The sequence below is a fragment of the Cervus canadensis genome, chromosome 30 (genome assembly GCF_019320065.1).
Source record: "Cervus canadensis isolate Bull #8, Minnesota chromosome 30, ASM1932006v1, whole genome shotgun sequence".
In the NCBI taxonomy this organism is placed as follows: domain Eukaryota; kingdom Metazoa; phylum Chordata; class Mammalia; order Artiodactyla; family Cervidae; genus Cervus; species Cervus canadensis.
The window spans coordinates 40408549-40430628 of record NC_057415.1 but is presented as its reverse complement, the minus strand read 5'-3'; the positions used below and the strand labels follow the sequence as shown (position 1 = coordinate 40430628).

Below are 22080 nucleotides of genomic sequence, written 5' to 3'. Positions count from 1 at the left end.
CTGAATTTCACTAACCTTCAGTTTCCTTTTCTACAAAATGGGAATACCATTTGCGTCTGTAAGCTCCTCTTGCCTTTACCCCCCTCCCCCTACTCGTCACCAATTCAGTGCCTTTAAACAATTGGCATTTATTATTAAGCTCATGCATCTATAGGGAGCTAAAGTCAATATCCTGTAATAAACCATAATGGAAAAGTTCATGCATCTGTGGGTCAGCTAGTGGCCCACTGATCTAACCTAGTCTCGCTGATCTAAGCTGGCCTTTTCTTGCTCCTGAAGTTCAGCTGGGCCTCTGCTCTAAGCTTGGCTTGGCTGAGGCATGTTAGCTGGACTTCATCCTCCTACTGAAATACCCATCACATTCGTTTTGTGGCAGTTACAGAAGCACAACAAGTTAAGCAGAAACCCACAGGGTCTCTTGAGATACAAGCGAAGAATTAGCACAGCATCAATCCTGCCTCATTCTAATGGCCAAAGGGATTTACAATGATGAGCCCAGATTCAAGGAATGGGGAATAGACTCTATTCCCTTTAGTATAAGAGATGGAAAACTCCATGAGGAAGTGCCTGACTGAAGGGAGGGGTGACCTGGGGACATTAATCAGTTCAGTTCAGTCGCTCAGTGGTGTCCGACTCTTTGTGACCCCATGACATCCACAAATATCAATGGGATAGGTGTGGTATCGATACCATGCCTATCCCATTGATATTTGTGGATGTCAGCTGAAATAACATTTATAAAGTTCTTGACACAGCTCCTGTCATACACTGAAAGCTTATAAATTATCTTCATCATGATCATCAGTATAAGAAGGACTCAAAAATGGTGGCTAGAATGATTAAATCCAGATTTCCTAAATATAGTAACAAGAGATAGGAAAACAGATGCTCAGAAAGGTAATGAAGCTTTCTCAAAATAACACCGTGGGACTAGTTGAGCCCTTAAAAATCAGACAGTGCATTGTTTTTTCTTTGGGATTTATAGGACAATGGGGAGGATCCTGATTCTAGCTCATGGTAACACGTGACACCCCAACACTAGTGAGGCATTTCCTAGAGGTAGACAAGGGCCTCAGAGGATCCTGCTCATCCCCCCAACCCCCCACCAGCATGGTAGGTCTTCAGCGTGCATCATATTCACCTGGAACATTTATTAAAAATGCAATTTGTTTTGAGAAATAGCTGTTATCTGGTAGGGTTTTGTGCGTTGCTAGCAGCAGAGGACCAAACTCATGCTGGATCAAAGTTAGAAAAATAAAAAAAGGAAACCAAAATAACACACTAGTTTTGAGATGATGGGAAATTTATGAATCTACCTGGTCTCTGTTTCCTCTCCTATTCAATGGGAATAATCAGACCTTCAGAGGCTTGTTTTGAGGGCTAAGTGAATCACGTATGTCATATTAAAATGACTTACTGCTGTTCCCTTTGTTGTTATTTTTGTTTAGTGGCTTAGTCCTGTCCAACTCTTTGCGACCCCATGGACTGTAGCCCACCAGGCTCCTCTGTCCATGGGATGGATTCTCCAGGCAAGAATACTGGAGTAGCTTGTCATTTCCTTCCGCCTTGATGAATGTTAATTTCTCATTTCTGGAATGGGAGGTATAAATCTGTGCCCTACATGTGTTAAAAGTGGCTCTGAGATCAAACAGGGGCTTGATGAAGCATCATGAAATCTTACTGGAATGCAAGGATAGAATGAGGAGAGCCTCAAGAGAGATGATGCTTATCGTCTTCAAAGTGACCATGCTTTTTAAAATCCATAATTGCTTAACTCAGCACATGCTTAAGCCCTCAGATGTCTGTCCCTTGCCTTCTTCTTTGGGTTCCATGATTGTCAGAGACAAGCAGCAGTTGTCACAGTCCTTTTAATTCATTCTTTTAAAAGCATCATGTGCAGGAATAAAGCCATTGCACAAGAACCAGCAGAGTCCCAGAGCTTCTATCCAAATGGATCCACCAGGAACCTTTCATCTGCTTTCATCAGTGACCTGTTGAAAACATTAAGCCAAGGGTCAGAGCTTTTGATGAGTAAATGCTGAAATTTAGGTTCAGATGGAAACTTAAGTGTTTTATTTATTTGCTCCACTGAGTAATAAGAATAGATTAGCCACAGGGAAGAATTCAGGGCCATTAACTCAGCAGAACACTATTTATTTATTGAACAATTATATTTTGAGCACCTGTATAGCACTGGTTCCCATCTTTGGCATCCTTTTCTGACTCCAGGATATTCAGGGTGCTTCTGTGGGGGAAAGCAACATTTTCTTACTCGTCTCTGTGTTCCATGTGGCATTTAGTTCAGTGATTTGCACCCAGTAGGTCAGCTTAAATGATCTGCGCCTTCTGCTCACACTAGTCCCAATACCTGAAAGATCTTCTTCTATTAAGTCCTTTTTTTTTTTTCTCCCTTCAGCTGGAAAATCTTAAACCTTTAGAGCCCAAGAAAAATCTCAGAACCCCTGAGAAGTCTTCTTGAACTGGCTGTGTTTGAGTTATTTTTTCCCTCTCTTTGTCCCAATCACATTTCATTCAGTTGTCTGGTAAAACCCAATCCATTGCTTTGCAGTTTGGGGCATGTGAATTTATCTCCCGACCAGCATATGGCTCTCTAAAGCCATGGACATTTTTTTTTTTTTTTGATTGACAGTGGCCGGTGCAGAGTTTGGTATTCCGCCCCAATCCCAGACCGCATGCTGCTCTTTCAATCAAGTACTAATTTCCTTTCGCTCCCATATATATATTTTTTCTTTTTAAAATTCTGTATCCATCCTCTGAGTTTATAAATACAAAATGGATAAACAACAAAGTCCTACTGTACAGCTCAGGGAACTATTCTTAATATCCTGTTATAAACCATAGTGGAAAAGAATATGAAAAAAGAGTGTATATATATATATACACATATATATATATATATGTGACTGAATCACTTTGCTGTACAGTAGAAGTTAGCAACAACATTGCAAGTCAACTATAGCTTCAATAAAATAAATTTTATAAAATCCTCATCCTTCCATTGACTGCTTCTCTCCCTGGTAGAATGAAAGGAGAAGCATTGACCACTGCTTTTTTGATCTTCTTTGCCAAGTACTCTACGCTCCATGCCTCCATTTATTCATGTCCCATGCATGCTTTATCTGTCTCAGTGAATCTTCAGTTCCCATCAAGGCAATGAAAACTTTCAGCCTCCTCTGTATTCTCAAGTCCAATGGACATTTTAGGTTGTTATGTTAGACTACTCTGTAGCTTTTCCGAACGTGAGAGTCTTCTTAAGTATTTCTGCCCCTCTCCTGTTGGTGTCATCATCTCTTGATCTCCCCTTCCCTCCTTACCATCCCTTCTTACTCGGCATCATAGGACCCTTTCCTCTTCAGTCTACGTAACTGTGAGCATCATTCCGCATTTGTTTCCATGACTGTCGACTCACACGTGTTCATGGGTTTTCTCATCTAGTTCTAGAGCCCTAACTGTTTCAGGAAGGAGGGCCCCTTCCAGGGCCCGAGAGGCAACTCTTGTCTAACTCCTGTCTAACACCTGGCAAAGAATTGTCCAAGGAGGTACATGTGCTGACAAAACAAGAGACGTTACTGGGAAAGGGTGCCTCTGAGGAGGGCAGTAGGGTCAGGGAACCCAAGAGGACTGCAGTCTCGGGTGTTATGGTAATAGGATTAGTTTCTGGGGTTTTTTGCCAATTGTTCTAGCTCAAGGTCCTTGCTGGTGGTGCACGCATTGCTCAGCCAGGATAAATGCCAATGAGAAGGATTCTGGGAAGTGGTAGGCCATGTTTGCTCTTTCCAGAACTCTTCTGGTTGGTGGTGGCTCATTAGCTTCATGTTCCTTACCGGACCTCCTGTCATAAAATAACCGAGGCAGATGGTTACTAGCGTGCCTGGCCAGGGAGGGTGGTTTCAGTCAGTGGGCTTCCCCTAATGTGACTGCCCCTGGTTCACGTTGATTAACAGATTTCCACCCCTAGTCCTGGCCTCTCTTCTGAGTTGCATTGAATGATTCTACAGCCTATTGAATGTTCAACAGAGACCTCAAACTCCACAAGTCCAAGAGGAAACTCGTTATTCACTCTAAATCCGTTGATTTTTCACTACCACTTATTATCATGAGTGACACAATCATCAAACCAGTCTTAGGAGTCATCAGAGATACTGTTCTTTCTTTCTTCACCCCACTCTCCCAGGGAGTCACTGTGCTGTGTGCTTAGTCGCTGAATCATGTCCAACCATGTGTGACCCCACGGACTCTACCCTGCCAGCCTGCTCTGTCCCCGGGGATTCTTCAGGCAAGAATACTGGAGTGGGTATCCTGTCCCTTCTCCAGAGGATCTTCCCTACCCACGAATTGAACCAGGCTCTCCTGCATTGTGGGTAGATTCTTTACCAGCTGAGCCACCAGGGAAGCCCAGATAGTTACCAAATCTTAATTTTGCCTTTCAATATTTTTACCTTTCTGTATCTCAAGTACATTTTGTTTAGACCCTGTCTCACTTGGACTATCATAATGCATACATGCATGCTAAGTCGCTTCAGTTGTGTCTGACTCTTTGTGGACCATAGCCCACCAGGCTCCTCTGTCCATGAGATTCTCCAGGGAAGAATACTGGAGTGGGTTGTCATGCCCCGCTTCAAGGGATCTTCCCAACCCAGAGATTGAACCTGGTGTCTCCTATGTCTCCTGCATGGTAGGCAGGTTCTTTATCACTGGTGCCACCTGGGAAGCCCAGACTATTAAAACAGCCTCCTTAGTTTTATCCTTGTCTCTTCTTAAATCTGTCTCAAAAATGAAACTCTTAACATAGAATTTTTCTGTTTAAAAGACTTCATTGGCTCACTGTGATCCCACAGGGCTCACCATAGCTCTTGATCTGTTCAGTTCGTTTGTGCCTACCATATGATTGGTTCCAGTTCCTAGGCAAGGGGAGAAGAATCTATGTCTTCAAGAAACTGGTTGTGTATAAAGATATGATTATTTTTTTAAAAAGGAACTTAATTTTAGTTCTTCTGCTTCATCTCCTGCCAGTTTTTGCTTAGAAATTGCCACTACAGTGACTTAAAAATGTTTGTAGATTTTATACCCACAACAAAATCCTTCATTCCTTTTACATGCTTTTCTCCTGGCCTGAAATGTAAACCCCCATTTAGTCACCTCACAAATGCCCCTCTATTTTCTTAATCTTCTCCTGGATGACCTTTCCAGGAAGCACTCTTGGAGATCCTAGCTTCGGGCTCCATACTCCACAGAACACTGTTTTTGCCCTGTTATATTATTTTTAAATTATCCATTTTTTGTGTCCACTTCCTATTCTGGACTGTGAGAGCTAATAGTAAGGATTCAACTAGTATTTGTTGGATTTTGCCAAACAGGCTTAGAAAAGACATTCCAAAATGTTAATTTCACTTTCCTTTTTGAAAGATCTCCTGCAGAGACTGCTGACAGTTTTGAAGGAACACTTAAAAGGCAGCTTCCTTGAATTTAGATCTTCACATTTCCAAATGTGACTCCAAATGAAATATTTATTAAAAAATGCTGTACATAACTTACATTGTTGATTTAAAGAATGGTATTTATGATCCCCCCAAACAACAGGAATTCCACATATTTCTGTTTTCTTCCAGGTTGTCATGGCCCTTTCCTAGATTCAGTATTTCCAGAAATTTACACCTCCATTGACTTATCGGCCATTCTATTTATTAACATGTTTGTAATTAGTGTTGTCATTGTTTATGATTGTCAAAACAGGAGTACTACAATGAGGATGATGTGGGTCTTTAGCTTAGTATATTAAAGCACTGAGTCAAAGAATTTAGATCTGGCTTAGGTTAAAGTTGTTCAGTCACTAAGTCACGTCCGACTCTTTGCAACCCTATGACCACAGTGCACCAGGTTTCCCTGTCTTTCCCTGGACTTGCTCAAACTCACAGCCATTGAGTCGGTGATGCCATCCAACCATCTCATCTTCTGTCATCCCCTTCTCTTCCTGCCTTCAATCTTTCCCAGCCTCAAGGTCTTTTCCAGTGAGTCAGCTCTTCACATCAGGTGGCCAGAATATTGGAGCTGCAGCATCAGTCCTTCCAATGAATATTCAGGGTTGATTTCCTTTAGGATTGACTGGTTTAATCTCCTTGCTGTCCAAGGGACTCATGAGAGTCCTCTCCAGCACCACAATTCAAAAGCATCAATTCTTCAGTGCTCAGCCTTCTTTATGGTCCAACTCTTATATCCATACACAACTACTAGAAAAACCATAACTTAGTCAGCAAAGTGATGTCTCTGCGTTTTAATATGCTGTCTAGGTTTGTCACAGCTTTCCTTTCAAGGAGCAAGCATCTTTTAATATCATGGCTGCAATCATTGTCTGCAGTGATTTTGGAGATCAAGAAAAATAGAATCTGTCACTATTTCCACTTTTCAACTGTCTATTTGCCATGAAGTGATGGGACCAGATGCCATGATCTTTATTTTTTGAATGTTGAGTTTTAAACCAACTTTTTCACTCTATTATTCCTCCCTTATCAAGAGGCTTTTCACTTTCTGCCATTAGAGTGGTATCATCTGTATATCTGAGATTCTTGATATTTCTCTTGGCAGTCTTGATTCCAGCTTGTGATTCATCTAGCTCAGCATGGATTATGTACTGGATTCTGAGTATACAGCTCAGTATGATGTACTCTGCATGTAAGTTAAATAAGCAGGATGATAATATACAACTATGATGTACTCCATAGGTTGAAGTTAAATTCTGCCATTTTTAAATAATTTGACATTGCAAAAATAACTGTGTTTTCTTTAGGAAGAGTCAGCATTTTATCATCTGCACGATAGAAATGATGTTATCTATCTCATAGGATAACTTTGTGGATTTAATGCCATGGAGAATATGAAACAATCTGGTGTAATATCTATCGGCAGCATATAGTAGGTGCATGGCAGTCATTCACTCACCTTTACTCAGGCATTTAAATGTAAGGCGAAGTATGAGTACCCCCTGTCAAAGTGGGCACGGGGAATGGACATTGTAAGAATCAGGAACAGAAGAAGCGAAGGCAGTGAAGCATGATGATTTATAGTGCACCCAGTCAGTACAGTCAGGGAGAGAATCTAGAGAACAGGGTGTTTTGAGGGTGGGAAGTGGAAAAGTTAAGTATAAAAACTGAGTGTACAGAGGATCCAGCTTGGAGACATTAAGTGCAAGACTAAAGGGCCAGGCAGTCAGCAGGGAACCGCTGAATCTGCCACATGAGGGGCGAGTCACGGCCATAGGTGTATATGGGAAGATCACTCTGGTAACCAGAGTGGCGCTTAGGATGGAGATACGGGAAACAGGAGGTCCAGCAGGAAGGTGGTTAGGGCCGTCCCCGTCAGAGAGCCGTGTTCACACAGGCAGCAAGAGAGGATGGGTTTCTGAAGTCAAGTGTGCAAGGAGAGAAGGACAGGATCCCACCGCGGCCTACGGAGAAGACAGAAGGGTAGGACTGTCAAAAGAAGCGGAGGAATATGAAAGCAAAGGAAGCTGGCCGGCCGAGGAGATGGCAGCGGTGGCGGTCTCGGTGGCCGAGGCGGTTGAGTCAGGCGCGGAGGAATTTAGGAAACGTCTCAGGCTTCTCACGGACCTGATGTGGGAGGCGGTGCTTCACTTCAGTGTGGATCATGAGAGGAGGAGATGGGAGACAGCGATGATGGTTTTCTTTGGGAGACTTTGAAAAGTCTGTGGGATTTCCTAGGGATATAGATTATGTGGTTGAAAATAATAATATAAAATATGCAAGTTATGGCACTTATTCCAGTGGTTTCTGGCTTTAAGAAGAAAAGTGTTTCTTTCCGGCTGTCCTGGGTCCTCGTTGCTGGGTGCTCTGGTTGCGGCGAGCGGGGGCTGCTCCTCGTGGGGATGCTCCGGCTTCTCAGCGCAGAGCCCGGGCTGCGGGGCGCGCAGGCTTCAGTGGGCGTGGCTCCCGGCGCCAGAGCGCAGGCGCAAGAGTCGTGGCTCACGGGCATAGTTGCTCCGCGGCTTGTGGAGTCTTCTCAGACCACAGATCAAGCTCCTGTCTCTTGCATTAGCAAGCCGATTCCCTCCCGCTGAGCCACTAGTTAAGCCCTAGACCACACAATTCTAAACTCCATATCACAAGGCACAGGTGAATGCCAGGGCATCCCGATGCACGGAAAGTGATGGAAAGACGGAGCCCACCCAGCTTCTTCGTGGGCTAGGGCTCCGGTTCTTCATTCCAGTATCACTGATGCCTTGTGACTGTCTGATATTTGGACTGATGTTGAAAGTAGGTAACAAACACATCATTAGAAGTTCTGATATTTTTTTCTAGTTGGACTTCGTTGGAGTTTTTACATTGAGCTGAGCATTGAGTTAAGTGTTTTAATACATGAAATCTTTACTTTGGCCAAACAGGATTCATAGAGTAAAATCAAGAGAAACAAACAAACACGCAAAAAAATCATAATTCTTGTCTCATCCTGTTTAAACTTACTTTTATCAGGTTTCCTCTGATATTTGGATGAGAGTTAAGGCAGGTCCATGATTTTTCCAAATTATGTTCATAGTTTTTTCTACTCAGTTCTACTTCTCATATACAGTCTCAGTTCAGTAACTAAAGTTTCCGTTTCAGTGTATTAAAACAAATAAATTGAGTTTTATTTAAAATGGAAACTTTGCTTCCCTGCCAGTCTCTCCTGTCTTCCTCCAACTCATGATTCTATCTTCTGCCCTCTGTCTTGTCAGCCTTGATCTTAGTTTCTTCAGAGTGTGGGTTTTGGTCAAAGATGGACAGATGAGGAGGTTGCAAGAGTCTTCCTTGCCTAGTACTTTTTTGACAGCTTAGCATCAGTTCTCTGAGGGCTTAGCAGGTGTTCGGTGCTAACTTTTTGAACTTTCAGCGTTTGTGGGAGAGTGTTTGGAGCTTTCTTTCTTCCCTGAGATCTCTCACTGGCGATTCCTTTGATGAAGGAACATGCACATCTCTTTGGCTGCTTGCTGACCACTCATTCCTTGGACCCTTGATAAATGTCAGGGCAATTCCAGTTTCCTCTTGCTGGTGTCACTTGGAAGAAGAAAAAAGAAAAAAAAGCACAACCTTGAAACAAGAGTTTTATTTTATTTGATGTACAAAATGATGACTTAAGCCTGCCTTGCAGCCTCTTAGCTCTGAGAGAGCACTCCAAAGAGATAAGAGAGGAGCCAGGATATATAGGAGTTTTTGTAACAAAGGTTGGGTGGTTGGAACTTCAAAAGATTCCTGTTAATTAAAAAAAAAAAAGCTAACATCTCAAGTTAATGAGTTTAACACTTCTGTGTGCATGGGAAGATGCAAGAGTCTGGGCTTGCTGAAATCATCCCTTTGACATGTGCCTTCACTACCTAGGGCCAGTACTCAGTTCCCCTCCCATACTGAGTCCCTCTGGGTACACAGTCAGGGGTGGATGCCGTGGTTGAGAACTTGGTTGAGGGCACCCTGTTTGTCTCTGATATTTCCGGTGTTTCCTCAGGTCTCACTATTGGTTGGAGGGCGGCGGATGGGGAGGGCAGCTATAGTGGCCTGATGGTTGAGCACCCTCTGTTTCCTGATGATGGCAGGCAGCATTTTCCATTCACACTGGCATGCCCTTTCCCTCCACTGTGGGGTCCGGGGCAGCCTCTGCTGGCCTCCCTCCTGTTGCATGTGGCCCACTCCCAGTTGATGGGGGGCACATTCTTTTTCACAGGAGCTCAGCGCGTACTTTTATGTGCAGTCTCTACTCTGCCACCAGGTTTCAGCCCTCTCTTGAGTTTCCCCCTGTAGAATTCTGTCTTTAGATTTCTGCAGTGTGAGACAGACACCCATCTGCCATACTCCTCCCAGCTCCGGGGACAGTTGTCATGTTCTTTGTGGGGTCTTGCTGAAGCTTGAGGTCCAGGGCTTCTCCCGATTCTCCCCTGGAGCTGTGTGGGGTGAGCAGGGGGATTCACAGAAGGTGGGCCATTCTCCCTCCCACACCACTGTTGGTCCCAGCACCTCACTCTGTCATCCTGAGGGTGAGAAGTTAAGAATCTCCATAAGTACGTTTGGCTACCTTTTTTCTAAGTCCTGTATAGCAGTCAAGCACTCTCTTTAGAATACAGTAGCTATTATCTTGGTCTTGGTTCAATCCTAGACTAAAATAATTGTATTTGTAGTCCTCTTTAATTCTTATCTGAACCCTGCAAGGCACTCATCCTCCTATTACTGCCTGGATTTTACAGGTGAGGAAACCAGAGGTGACGGGCTTCATTCACGCGCTGAAGGTCACCCAGCTTGGTAGGTTTGTACCTCCTGGAGCTGTCTCATCTGAAAGCGCCTCAGGTTGACCCAGGCCCAGGAGGCAGGCAGTGTGGGTGGTCTCAGATCCTGCCAGCCTCAGGGCCCCCAGGCTGGGGGATGGAGCTGGTGTTCCCTTCCATCCTCTGGCCCCGCCTGTGGGCACCAGCCCAGCAGCCGTGGCTGTAGAAGCTCCAGAGGAGGAGCTGGTGACGGTGCTGCTGGAAGGCTCTGCTCCCCCCGTCTGCCTCCGGCGTGTGTGCTCCTCAGACGTGAATAATTTACCATGGCCGCGATCAGAGGACACGCTCTGCGCGGGATGAGCTGTCCGCTCAGCGACACTGTGGGCTTGTATATAGCAGGGCTGAGTCGAGGGCCTCGCGTGTTGTCCGTGCTCTGGCCCCATCAGCAGCTCCGCACTGACCAGGGCTCCTCGCAGCAGCCAGACTGTGACTCGCAGAAGGTCACGGGCAGGTCAAGGACAGAGCTCGAAAATAGAACCAACCTCTCTTTCCCAGGCTCCGAAACCCCGTGGCAGGATGTTCCTTTTATGAATGCTAGAGAACCAGCAGCGCTGAACTGTGTGGGGACGGGATACCCAGGGCTGTCTCTGGGACATGAGGATGGGGAGATGTGGCTCTGAGCAGGGGGAGTTTTTATTTTAAATGAAATGAAATGTCTGTCTGTTTATTTTGAAGGGAAGGGGCAAGTGCTCAACCAGTGATGGGGGGAGTGAACTGAGTTCTCCAAATGTTAATAAAACAAAGAGAAGGAATCTTTAAACAATGATACAAGTGAACTTATATACAAAACAGAAATAGACCCACAGACAGAAAATAAATTTATGGTTCCCAAAGGAGAAGGGGAGGGCATAGATTAGGAGTTTGGGATTAGCATATAACTCTACTATGTATAAAATAGATAACAAACAAGGACCCACTTAAAGCACAGGGAACTATCATCAATATTTTCTAGTAACCAACAAGGGAAAACAACCTGAAAAAATATCTTTATCAGTTCAGTTTGGTTCAGTCGCTCAGTTGTGTCTGATTCTTTGTGACCCCATGGACAGCAGCACGCCAGGCTTCCCAGTCTACCACCAGCTCCCAGAGCTTGTTCACACTCATGTCCATCGAGTCTGTGATGCCATTCAACCACCTCATCCTCTGTCATCCTCTTCTCCTCCCACCTTCAATCTTTCCCAGCATCAGGGTCTTTTCCAAGGAGTCAGTTCTTCGCATCAGGTGACCAAAGTATTGGAGTTTCAACTTCAGCATCAGTCCTTCCAATGAACATTCAGGACTGATTAAGGGAAATCAGTTTTACACCAGTACAGTATACTAATTCATATATACGGAATTTAGAAAGATGGTAATGATAACCCTGTAAGCGAGACAGCAAGAGAGACACAGATGTATTGAACAGTCTTATGGACTCTGTGGGAGAGGGTGAGGGCTGGATGATATGGGAGAATGGCATTGACACATGTAAATTATCATATGTGAAACGAATCGCCAGTCCAGGTTCAATGCATGAGACAGGGTCCTTGGGGCTGGTGCACTGGGATGACCCAGAGGGATGGGATGGGGAGGGAGTTAGGAGGGGTGTTCAGGATGGGGAACACATGTACACCCATGGCGGATTCAAGTCAATATATGGCAAAACCAATACAATGTTGTAAAGTAAAATAAATAATTTAAATTAAAACAAAATAAAGGAAATCAGTTTTAAAGGATTGATTGATCTGATCTCCACATATGTGTATGTGTATATATATATATATGTTTAACTGAATCGGTTTGTTGTACACCTGAAATTAACACAACATTGTAAATCAACTATACTTCAAATAAAAGAGAAAAAAGATAAAAAAACACGGAGATGGATGAGAGTGACCTTCTTAGGTGGTGTCACAGAGCAGAAAAGGCTTGTTTGAGCCCTGTCCTGTCCATTAAAAATAAAACACCATCCATATGTGTAATTTTAAGGTTTTTGCAACCCCATTAAAATAATTAAAAAGGAAGAGGTGAAATAAGCTTTAATAATATATTGTATTTACTATAATACATCCAAAATAGTACTATTTCAACGTATAACTGAGCTTCACTGCTGGCTCAGCTGGTAAAGAATCCTCCTGCAATGTGAGAGACCTGGGTTCGATCCCTAGGTTGGGAAGATCCCCTGGAGAAGGGAAAGGCTACCCACTCCAGTATTCTGGCCTGGAGAATTCCATGGACTAGGTAGTCCATGGGATCACAAAGAGTCGGACACTTTCACTTTCATTTTCAACTGAGTGACTTTCACTTTCATTTTCAACATATAGCCAATATAAAATATGGGTGAGGTATTGTGCATCCTGTTCCCCTACGTCTTTGAGACCTGGTGGGTGTGTATTTATACTCACAGCACGTCTCAATCTGGAAGAGCCACATTTTACCTGCTTGGTAGCTGCACGAGGTCAGTGGCTTTCAACCTGGACAGCAGGTTGGCTTGTCCAACTGGCCAGCTTTGTGGTGTTGGGCCAGTTACTTATTCTTCTTGAACCTCAGTGTTCCCTCTCCCCACGTTAAAAATGGGAAGCACAGCCTCTCACCATATTGCAAGGAGGTCACATGGGTAAAGCAACTGGTGTGTGTTTCTGGCACATGGTGAACACTCAGTTAATAAACAGGTGATTGCCTCTGATTCTGGCTTGTCCAACTGGCCAGCTTTGTGTTGGGCCAGTTGTTCTTCTTGGACCTCAGTGTTCCCTCTCCCCATGTTAAAAATGGAAATCACAGCCTCTCACCATATTGCAATGAGGTTACATGGGTAAAGCAAGTGATGTGTTTCTGGCACATGGTGAACACTCAGTTAATAAGCAGGTGATTAGCTCCTCAAACTGACCTGCATCCCAATTAAATTCTAAGCTCCCTGCAGGAGACTGAAATACAACTTGATCTCCGCAAACTGCTGCTGACCTTCTCTCTTTCCTTTCCTTCCACTGACATTTTCTTTTCCCTGAGGTTCTGCCTCACCCACTCCTTCACTTCCTTCAGGTCACTGTCAGAATGACTTAATCAGAGAAGCTTTTCCTCAACACCATGTCTATAAAGCACTAGCCTCACTGTCAATCCCGTCTTACCTGCCTTCGTTTTCTTTAGAGCACTCCACACCACCACCAGTCACTGCCTATTTGTTTGCTTCTCCCAACTGAATATTAAAGAAGCTCTGCTTACTATTTAATTTCCAGCTAAATATGTTGATGGATGAGTGAATGAATATATTGAACATCCACAATGCTTTGCTCTTCAGTTAGGTTCAGTCGCTCAGTTGTGTCCGACTCTTTGCGACCCCATGAACCACAGCACGCCAGGCCTCCCTGTCCACCACCAGCTCCCGGAGCATACCCAAACTCATGTCCATTGAGTCGGTGATGCCATCCAACCATCTCATCCTCTGTTGTCCCCTTCTCTTCCTGCCTTCTATCTTTCCAGTATCAGGGTCTTTTCAAATGAGTTAGCTCTTTGCATCAGGTGGCCAAAGTATTGGAGTCTCAGCTTCAGCATCAGTCCTTCCAATGAACACCCAGGACTGATCTCCTTTAGGATGGACTGGTTGGATCTCCTTGCAGTCCAAGAGACTCTCAAGAGTCTTCTCCAACACCACAGTTCAAAAGCATCAATTCATTGGCGCTCAGCTTTCTCTATAGTCCAACTCTCACATCTGTAACATGACCACTGGAAAAACCATAGCCTTGACTAGATGGACCTTTGTTCACAAAGTAATGTCTCTGCTTTTTAATATGCTGTCTAGGTTGGTCATAACTTTCCTTCCAAAGAGTAAGCATCTTTGCCCTTAGTGTGTAGCATAAAAATGAAATGCAGTCCTTGCTTGATGAGGGATTCAGAGGGAGATACAGGTGATTGCAGGCCCTTCATCAGCCCTAAAATCTCGCTGAAGCCTCTGCCACCCTGCATGCTACCCTGGGCACACACCCCATCACTCTGCCCTCTCCCACCTCTGAGACTTGTTGTGTGTTGCCTGCTCTGCTAGAATTCTCTTTTCCTCATCTCTGCTTACCAAAATCTCACGAGGGAGTGAGTGAAAATCACTCAGTCGTGTACACCTCTTTGCAACCCCGTGGACTATACAGTCCATGCAATTCTCCAGGCCAGTATACTGGAGTGGGTAGCCTTTTCCTTCTCCAGGGGATCTTCCCAACCCAGGGATTGAACCCAGGTCTCCCGCATTGAAGGAGGATTCTTTATCAACTGAGCCACAAACTGGCTCAAATACCACCTCCCCTTCAGGGTTCTTTCCAGATCTCTTGATTGAAAACATCTCTGGCCACTATTTTTCCACTGGATATTTTCTTTGCTTATAGTATTGATAGCAGCGTATTTCATATTAGAATCCCTCAGGTCTGTTTGTGACTTTGCATACTATTTTGAATCTCTAGAGGGCAGGATCTGATTTTACCTGTGTGTGGGGAGGGTAGGGATATATTGGAAATTGTACATACTTTGTAATCAGATATATTAATATATGAGTTAGATTCCTGAATACTTAGGACTTGTGAGCTTATTAAAGCTATTTAATGTCTCCAAGTCCCAAGGAGTTCATTTGTTAATGGGAGAGCTGTACCCATCTCTTGAGAATCACTTCGACTGCAAGGAGATCAAACCAGTCAGTCCTACAGGAAATCAACCCTAAACATTCATTGGAAGGTCTGTTGGTAAAGCTGAATTTCCAATACTTTGGCCACCTGATGTGAAGAGCTGACTCATTGGAAAAGACCCTGATTCTGGGAAAGATTGAAGGCAAAAGGAGAAGGGGGAAGCAGAGGATGAGATGGTTGGGTGGCATCTCCAACTCAATGGACATGAACTTGGGCAAACTTCTGGAGATAGAGAGGGACAGAGGAGCTTGGCGTGCTGCAGTCCATAAGGTCACAGTTGGACACGGTTTACTGACTGAACAATGACAACAACATCCATCTCAGGGAAGAAACCTTTGTTAACCTCTAGTCTGTACTGAATGCTTTAGCTGCTGCCAAGATAACAGACATTTTTAGATCCAAGTACACAATAGATGCTGCGTAAATATCAAACTTGGGACCCTTATATTAACCCAAGTCTCTAATACAGTTGATGCTAACTCAGGCTTATTTACAGAATAAGAATCACTGTGTCGGTCAGGATAAGACAATATTTAAGTAACACACATACTAATCCTTGCTCTTAGCCAATAAAACATCCATTTCTATTCAAATGCACCCTCTAGAAACTTTCGTTATTGTTTTTAGAGTTCTGTGAATTATCGTGATTTTCCGAGTCAACAGAAAGATACTCATGCTTCTTCCGTGAAGCCCTCACCTGTGCTTGTGGAGATGTAGATTGTACCATAGTCCCCAACTACAAGGAAGGTTCAGACACGGCTAGTGAATTGTCTCTGCCCGCCGTCCTGCCGGGACAGCATGGCAGCATGAAAACCAGGAGCCGGGAGACAGGAGCCTGGCCCAGGCAGCCGCTCAGATGGCGATCCTGTAAGAAGGAGCTGGACTAGAGCAGGATTTACCAGCATCTGCACCGCTGACATTTAGGTGCCGTCGTCTTTGTTGTGGGGAGAGGCTGTCTTGTGCCTGTAGAATGTTTAGCAGCCCCTGGCTTTTACCTGTGAGATATCAGTAGTTTCCCCTCCATTGTGACCACTGAAGATGTCCCCTACGGGACAAAAAGGCTGCCAGAAGGGAAGCATTGGATTAGACCATCCCAATTTCTGTAAAATCTAGGACTCGGGGCTGAGATCTTGCACACACATGCACACGCATATACACATGCTGCTATTTCCTTGTCTAGCCTTGCTTCACTTTTAAAAGCTGCAATGTTCTGAATCCTGTTTCCTTGCAAACAGTCTAACAGCCAGGCATTCTCCCCTAGGTGCCCACCCCGCACCCACTCACCAGAGAAGCCGCGCAGAAGGGCTGGATGGGTGACACGCTGTGATTTCAGTGTGGTGTAGCTCCCCGCCAGGATCTCTGAACAACCGCCTCCACCCCCTGCCTGCCACTCAGGTGGGCTCCAGCAGACAGTTTTGGCAGCTGGAGCTGTTACGGTTCTAAACGCCACATGGACGGCTTTGTTTTAGGATCTGAACAAAACTTGCGGCCGCAGCTTCTGCCAGCCCACTCGTCTGCTCACAGGCCTCTCTCCTCTGCCCCTGGCAGCTGGGGCCTGTGGTGCCAAGTAGGCTTCTGTAGCTACTCATAATAGAATGGCGCAATCAGACCACAGAGGGGAATAGCCAGTTGGGTCAGAAATTCTCATCTCTCTCCTTTTGCTTTTCTCTCTTTCTTAGCTTGACTTTCTTCCCATTTTCAGCTGGAAGCGTAGACCCGTAAGGGATCATATTTCTTCATGTTTTTACGTGGTTTTCCACTCGACAAAATGGTTTTGTCCTTGCCAGGTTTTTAAATGGTAAACATAAAAATCTGAGGTCTAGATGGAGGCTATGACTGTCCAGAGTCACACAGCCAGCCTTGTGTAGAAACAGCCTTTTAACAGTTCTTGCTGCTTAGAGACTCGCAACCCCATGAGCAAGACAGACGTAGAAGCGAATAAGTACAGTGGGTGGTGCTGGTTCAGTCGCTCAGTCGTGTCCGACTCTTGCTACCGCATGGACTGTAGCCCACCAGGCTCCTCTGTCCATGGAATTCTCCAGGCAAGAACACTGGAGTGGGTTGCCATTCCCTTCTCCAGGGGATCTTCCCAACCCAGGAATCGAACTTGGGTCTCCTACATTGCAGGCCGAAGATTTACCAACTGAGCTATGAGGGAATATAGTAAATACTAACATAATTATGTAAGTGAACAACAGGAGCTGAAAGAAAGGAGCAAATAACAGCTTTTGAGAGGATTAGAAAAAGGAATGACCTTTGAGGATCTGGCCTCAGCTAGCTAGTAAAGAATAAATTGGACTTGGCATGGCAGTGGGGACCACAGGAACAAAGACGCTCCAGCAGGGGATAGCTGGTCATCATCAACATCAGTGCTTATCATCATCCATGTCTTCGTCATCATTGAGGCCATTTGTTGAGCACTTTCTAAAAAACATCAGGCGCTGCATGGGGCACTTGACGTAAATGGTGTCATTTCATTTTCACGCTAGTTCTGAATACAAGTGCTATTGCTAACTACATTTTATAGACCGAGAAACTGAGGCTCAGAGAAGTGAAGTCATTTGCCTGAATATACACTGTTTATAACTGATAGAATCTGCATTCCAAGCTGCCTTTCAGTGTAGAGTAAGATGAGCGCTTCTAGGATAAGTGGGGTGAAGGACACAGACAGCATAATGTCAAGCTAGCAAGTAGAATGACGATGTGACAATAAAAAGAAAACTTGTAAATTTGCCAGAGTCCAGGCATAGCCTAGTGGTTCCTCCTCCTTTCTCCCCACAAGGAGCCCCTACCTAAGTCCTCCCTCAAGCATTTCTCCAACATGGTGCCCCTGTGCGGTGCTGCCACCCAAGAAAGAGGGGGCAAGACCCCACTAGTTCCTTGGCCTTTTGTTCCCCTCCTGAACACAAGATAACCTTGAGGCTCAGAGACACTCACAGGTGGATTCTCTGGCTATGCTTCTTTGGGGTGAAGGAGACAGTCCACAAAGCCCTGTAGAAGGGACTCTAATGAGCTCCATAAAGTCTCCATCTGTAAGATATCATCCCGGATAGTCGTGATCATGATGCATCCCAAGACTTTGTGCAGTCCGTCAACTGATGATGTGAAAGCAAAGCACGTGTTCAGTGGGTGCATATCTGTGAGAGAGGAGGAGAGACATGGATTCTCGCTTACTGAATCCCTGCTATGGGATTCAGGCGGTTTGTGAAGATAGCAGGTGGGGCAGATACTGAAGTTCTATCCCCAAGTCCCTTCCTGGCTGGGGGAAACTGTTCCTCATTCATTCATTTCACTCTTTTGCTGTCAACACATACACCTTGAATACCTTCAATGTGCCAGGTGCCAAGTGACAGATGCTTAAGCCTGTCCTCCATTTTACAGATGAGGAAACTGCATATCTCAGAGGCTAAGCAGTTTGTACATGTTCATACCTGTTCACACCACATGTGAATAGCAGACAGGAATGCGAGCCCAGATGTCCATAGATGCCACACTCTTAAGCAGAAACTGCACTGATGTTTGTAAACCCTGACCCAGTCTTCTGATGTGACGTATTATGATGAAGATATGTTAAAAGCATTAAAAAGTCTTTTCCTTTGTCTCTCTCTCTCTCTCTTTTCTATATATTTTTGCTTCCCCTCCCCACCTTTCCTCTCCCTCTCTCTCTCTTCCTCTTCCTTTCTGTCTCTTTTCTATTCCTTTCTTCACAGGACTCCACAGAATGGAGCAAGAATGAGAGTAAAAAGGCCGGCAGAAAAGCATGAACTGGAGGTTTGTTGAGCTCCTCTACTTCCTGTTTGTATGGGGCCGTATCTCAGTGCAGCCCTCCCACCAGGAACCAGCTGCAGCAGACCAACATGTCTCCAAGGAATTTGATTGGCTTATCTCAGACAGGGGGCCTTTCCACCACTCCAGGAGCTACCTATCCTTTGTGGAAAGACACCGTCAAGGATTTACAACCAGATATAAAATATACAGGTAAGAGCTGGGCTAAGCTCACCCTTGCCTTTCATTCACTGAGCACTTTGGGGCGGGGGTCATGCTTTGGCCTGGGCCTTGTGGTGTGGAGGAGTGTCTGGGCCAAGACTGTTATACACTTGCTCATTATTTATTAATTAATTTATTTTTCTACTTGTTCATTTGTCTATTTTATTATGATGTGCAAGGGATTATCAATGATGAATAAGAGTAATATATTTTTGAGTCCTTAATGTGTGCTGGGCATCGTGCTTAGGAGTTTGTATACATCTTCTCACTTAAACCTTACAGGAACATAAGAGATAGCATGTATTTGTTTTCTTCACTTTATATAGAAGGAGTAACTGGGCTTTCACTTGGTGAAATAACTTTTCCAAAGTGACACAGTCAGTGAGTGGTAGGACTAGATTCACACCCTTGTTTATGTGTATCCATAGTCACAGACAGTATTTTTAGTCAGTTATATCAGGTGTGGGCTGTGATGTTTTACAGATACTAGTCATATACCAGATATCTCACCCAAACATATTCATACATTTGGAAACAAATAGGGACACTCAGTGAATAACTCTTTCTTGAGCAAGTCTGAACTGGTCTTTGGCCTGTTGGAATCTTACTCATTCCCAAAGGACTTAGCCCAAAGTTCTTCTTTGAAACCATCTTATAGACACTCCACATCCCACTTGATCGGTCTCTCTTTGATATTTCCACAGCTCTCTACGCTTATGCCTCTTTAGTTGTTAACCATTTGGAGTTGGAGTACATTCTTGTATTTCTTTCTCACCTAACTGGAAACTCCATGGGGCCAGGACTTACATATAATTCATTTCTGGATCCCCAGAGTGATTTTTGTTCTGCCTTGTCTCGTAAGCACACAAAAAATGTTGTGGACTGAAATAAATTGAAGAGTGCAGAAAACTCTCAAGAGTTGGAGTCTTTAAGATCAAGGAAGAAAGGCAGGGTCTAACACTTCTGGGCCACTTCAAACAGGAGCGTGAGGACAGGTGCATGGTGGAGGAAAGATACTCACCTGCAGCTGGAAGCCATGAATTCAGGCCTTGCGGCCACTATGTATTTGACTTGAAAGTGGACATGTCCGCTTTGCCCATCGCGTGTCCTGGTGGACTGGGGATGGGTGATTCATGAGTCTGCTGCCAGCTGCAGGTGGCTGTGACTTTGTGCTGAATATTCAAGTCTGCATTTGAAAGTATGAGAGAAAGTTTACATCTGCTTCTGCGTTCACATTTCACCTGTGCTTTTGTTTGGATTCCACTGCTCAGACAGAAGCCTGCAGTCATCCAGCGAGCAGGTTTCTAAGATGCTTTCTCAAAGCTCTGAAATTAAGTACTGAAGATTGAACCAAGGTCACGTGGTTAATTAAACGATGGAGTTTAATCCAGAAGTCAGGCCCCTGGTCATCTAGTTATTTCTTTCTTCCTTTATTTAATCCTCACATAATTAATAAGCACCAGCTAGAGGCCCAGCAACTGTGTTTAAGGCAGATGACACAGTGGTGAGTAAAGCAAACACGGTCCTTGTGCTCAAAAGAGCACGTTAATTAGACACACGCACACACACACAGAGTGTAAGTGCTGCAACAAAGGGCAGGATAGGCGTGTTTGGGGGATGAGAAACAGTGATTGGGGAAACTATTATGTGCGAGGACTGGGTGCGGCTCCTGTTGTAACCTTCACCTGGACGCACATGCAGATAGATACCCAGAGGCCCGCGTGCTCTTCCAGACCAGGTTTAGACCAGAGCAAAAACCAGCCCAGGTGTGCTCACTGGGGCTGTCACCAACTGACGTTTTCTCTTCACTGCTTTGTTGAGACACTGATATACGTCCACGGGTGATTCCCAGAGTGTCTCCCTGTGTGCGAACATGGACACAGCACATTAGAAACTTGATGTTTGCATCATGAAGGAAGGACTTTACTTCCAGCTTGTGTCATCTCGTCTGAGGCTACAGAGCCAGCCTCTCTGAAATGTCCTAGACCTCAAGCTTTGTCCAGTCCGCCCGACCCTAGAATCCAGGCTAGAAGCCAGGGTGACCTGGGAGCTTCAGCAGGAGCCTGCTCTCCTCACTTAAATGGGGTAAGGCCATCTGCATCCTCATGCATATGCTGACAGAGGGTGACTTCAGCTCGTGGCGTCCTGGGGGGAAGTCAGTGCCACTGGCAATGATGAGAGACTTTCAAATTAAATCCCAGCAGAGGTCCTCTCTCCTGTTGCTTCACAAGCTGAGCTGTAATCTGTGCACACACAGTTGTTTGGGTGCACAAGCTTCCTGCTCCGCCACTCCTAAGTCCGAGCTGACACGTGGAGGCTGGGGAGCGTTCTGCTCTCGAATCTGCCTGTGCGCAGCGGCAGTATCCGTGATCCTAGACGCAGAGGACCTGGGTGCTGGCTCAGCCCACCCACCTCCCCACTTGGCCAAGAATGGAACTTCTCTGAGTTTCTGTTTTTTCATCTGTAGAATGGGAGTGTTCACTAGGATGATGTCCAGGGTCCTTCCCTTCTCTGAAATTCCGTGATTCCAGGAAATGTTATCATTTGGAAGTACCATGGAGGATTGGGGAGGACTCTGAACTTGGAGCCTGCAGACTCAAGTTTTGTTTATTTTGGACCCACTTTCTTCATTCTGGGCGTATATGTTCATACCTCATTCACTCATGCTTCCATCTAGTCCTGTAGACTTTAACATCGATTGTATTCTGTAAACCATGCTATGGTTTGGTAACACAGAGATGACCAACAGAAAACAGCAAAGCTCGCACGTGCACACACACACACACACACACACACACGCATCCCACAGCAGCAAAGCTCACACACATACACACATCCCACAACCTGCAGTGTACGTTCACTCCTTCACCAAGCTCAGAGTTTGGGGTGGAAGACTGACAGGAAGAAAGAGTGAATAAGCAAGCAATTATCATTCCATGGAGAGGTATGAATAAGTAACCACTCAGATACTCAATATTCTCCTCTGTAGAAAGCAATGATGATGTCTGTCCTACCTACGAAGTCAAATGAGATGAACCTGCTGTGAGATGCTTTGTAAAATTTAAATTTTCTTGTATCTGGGAAATTTTTTCATTAATGTTTGAAATCCTCATTCTAAGACAATCATTCAGTATC

General features: G+C 44.8%; 1 protein-coding gene across 1 annotated transcript in view; it reads left to right on the top strand.

Annotated features, from left to right (window-relative positions):
- Positions 1–22080, top strand: part of BRINP1 (BMP/retinoic acid inducible neural specific 1) — a 187551-nt gene that overhangs the window by 34540 nt on the left and 130931 nt on the right. Inside the window, exon 2 of the mRNA XM_043453745.1 lies at positions 18669–18936. Within this exon, the coding sequence (XP_043309680.1) occupies positions 18719–18936 (218 nt within the window). The 5' untranslated portion in view covers positions 18669–18718. The remainder of the gene's footprint in view (positions 1–18668; positions 18937–22080) is intronic.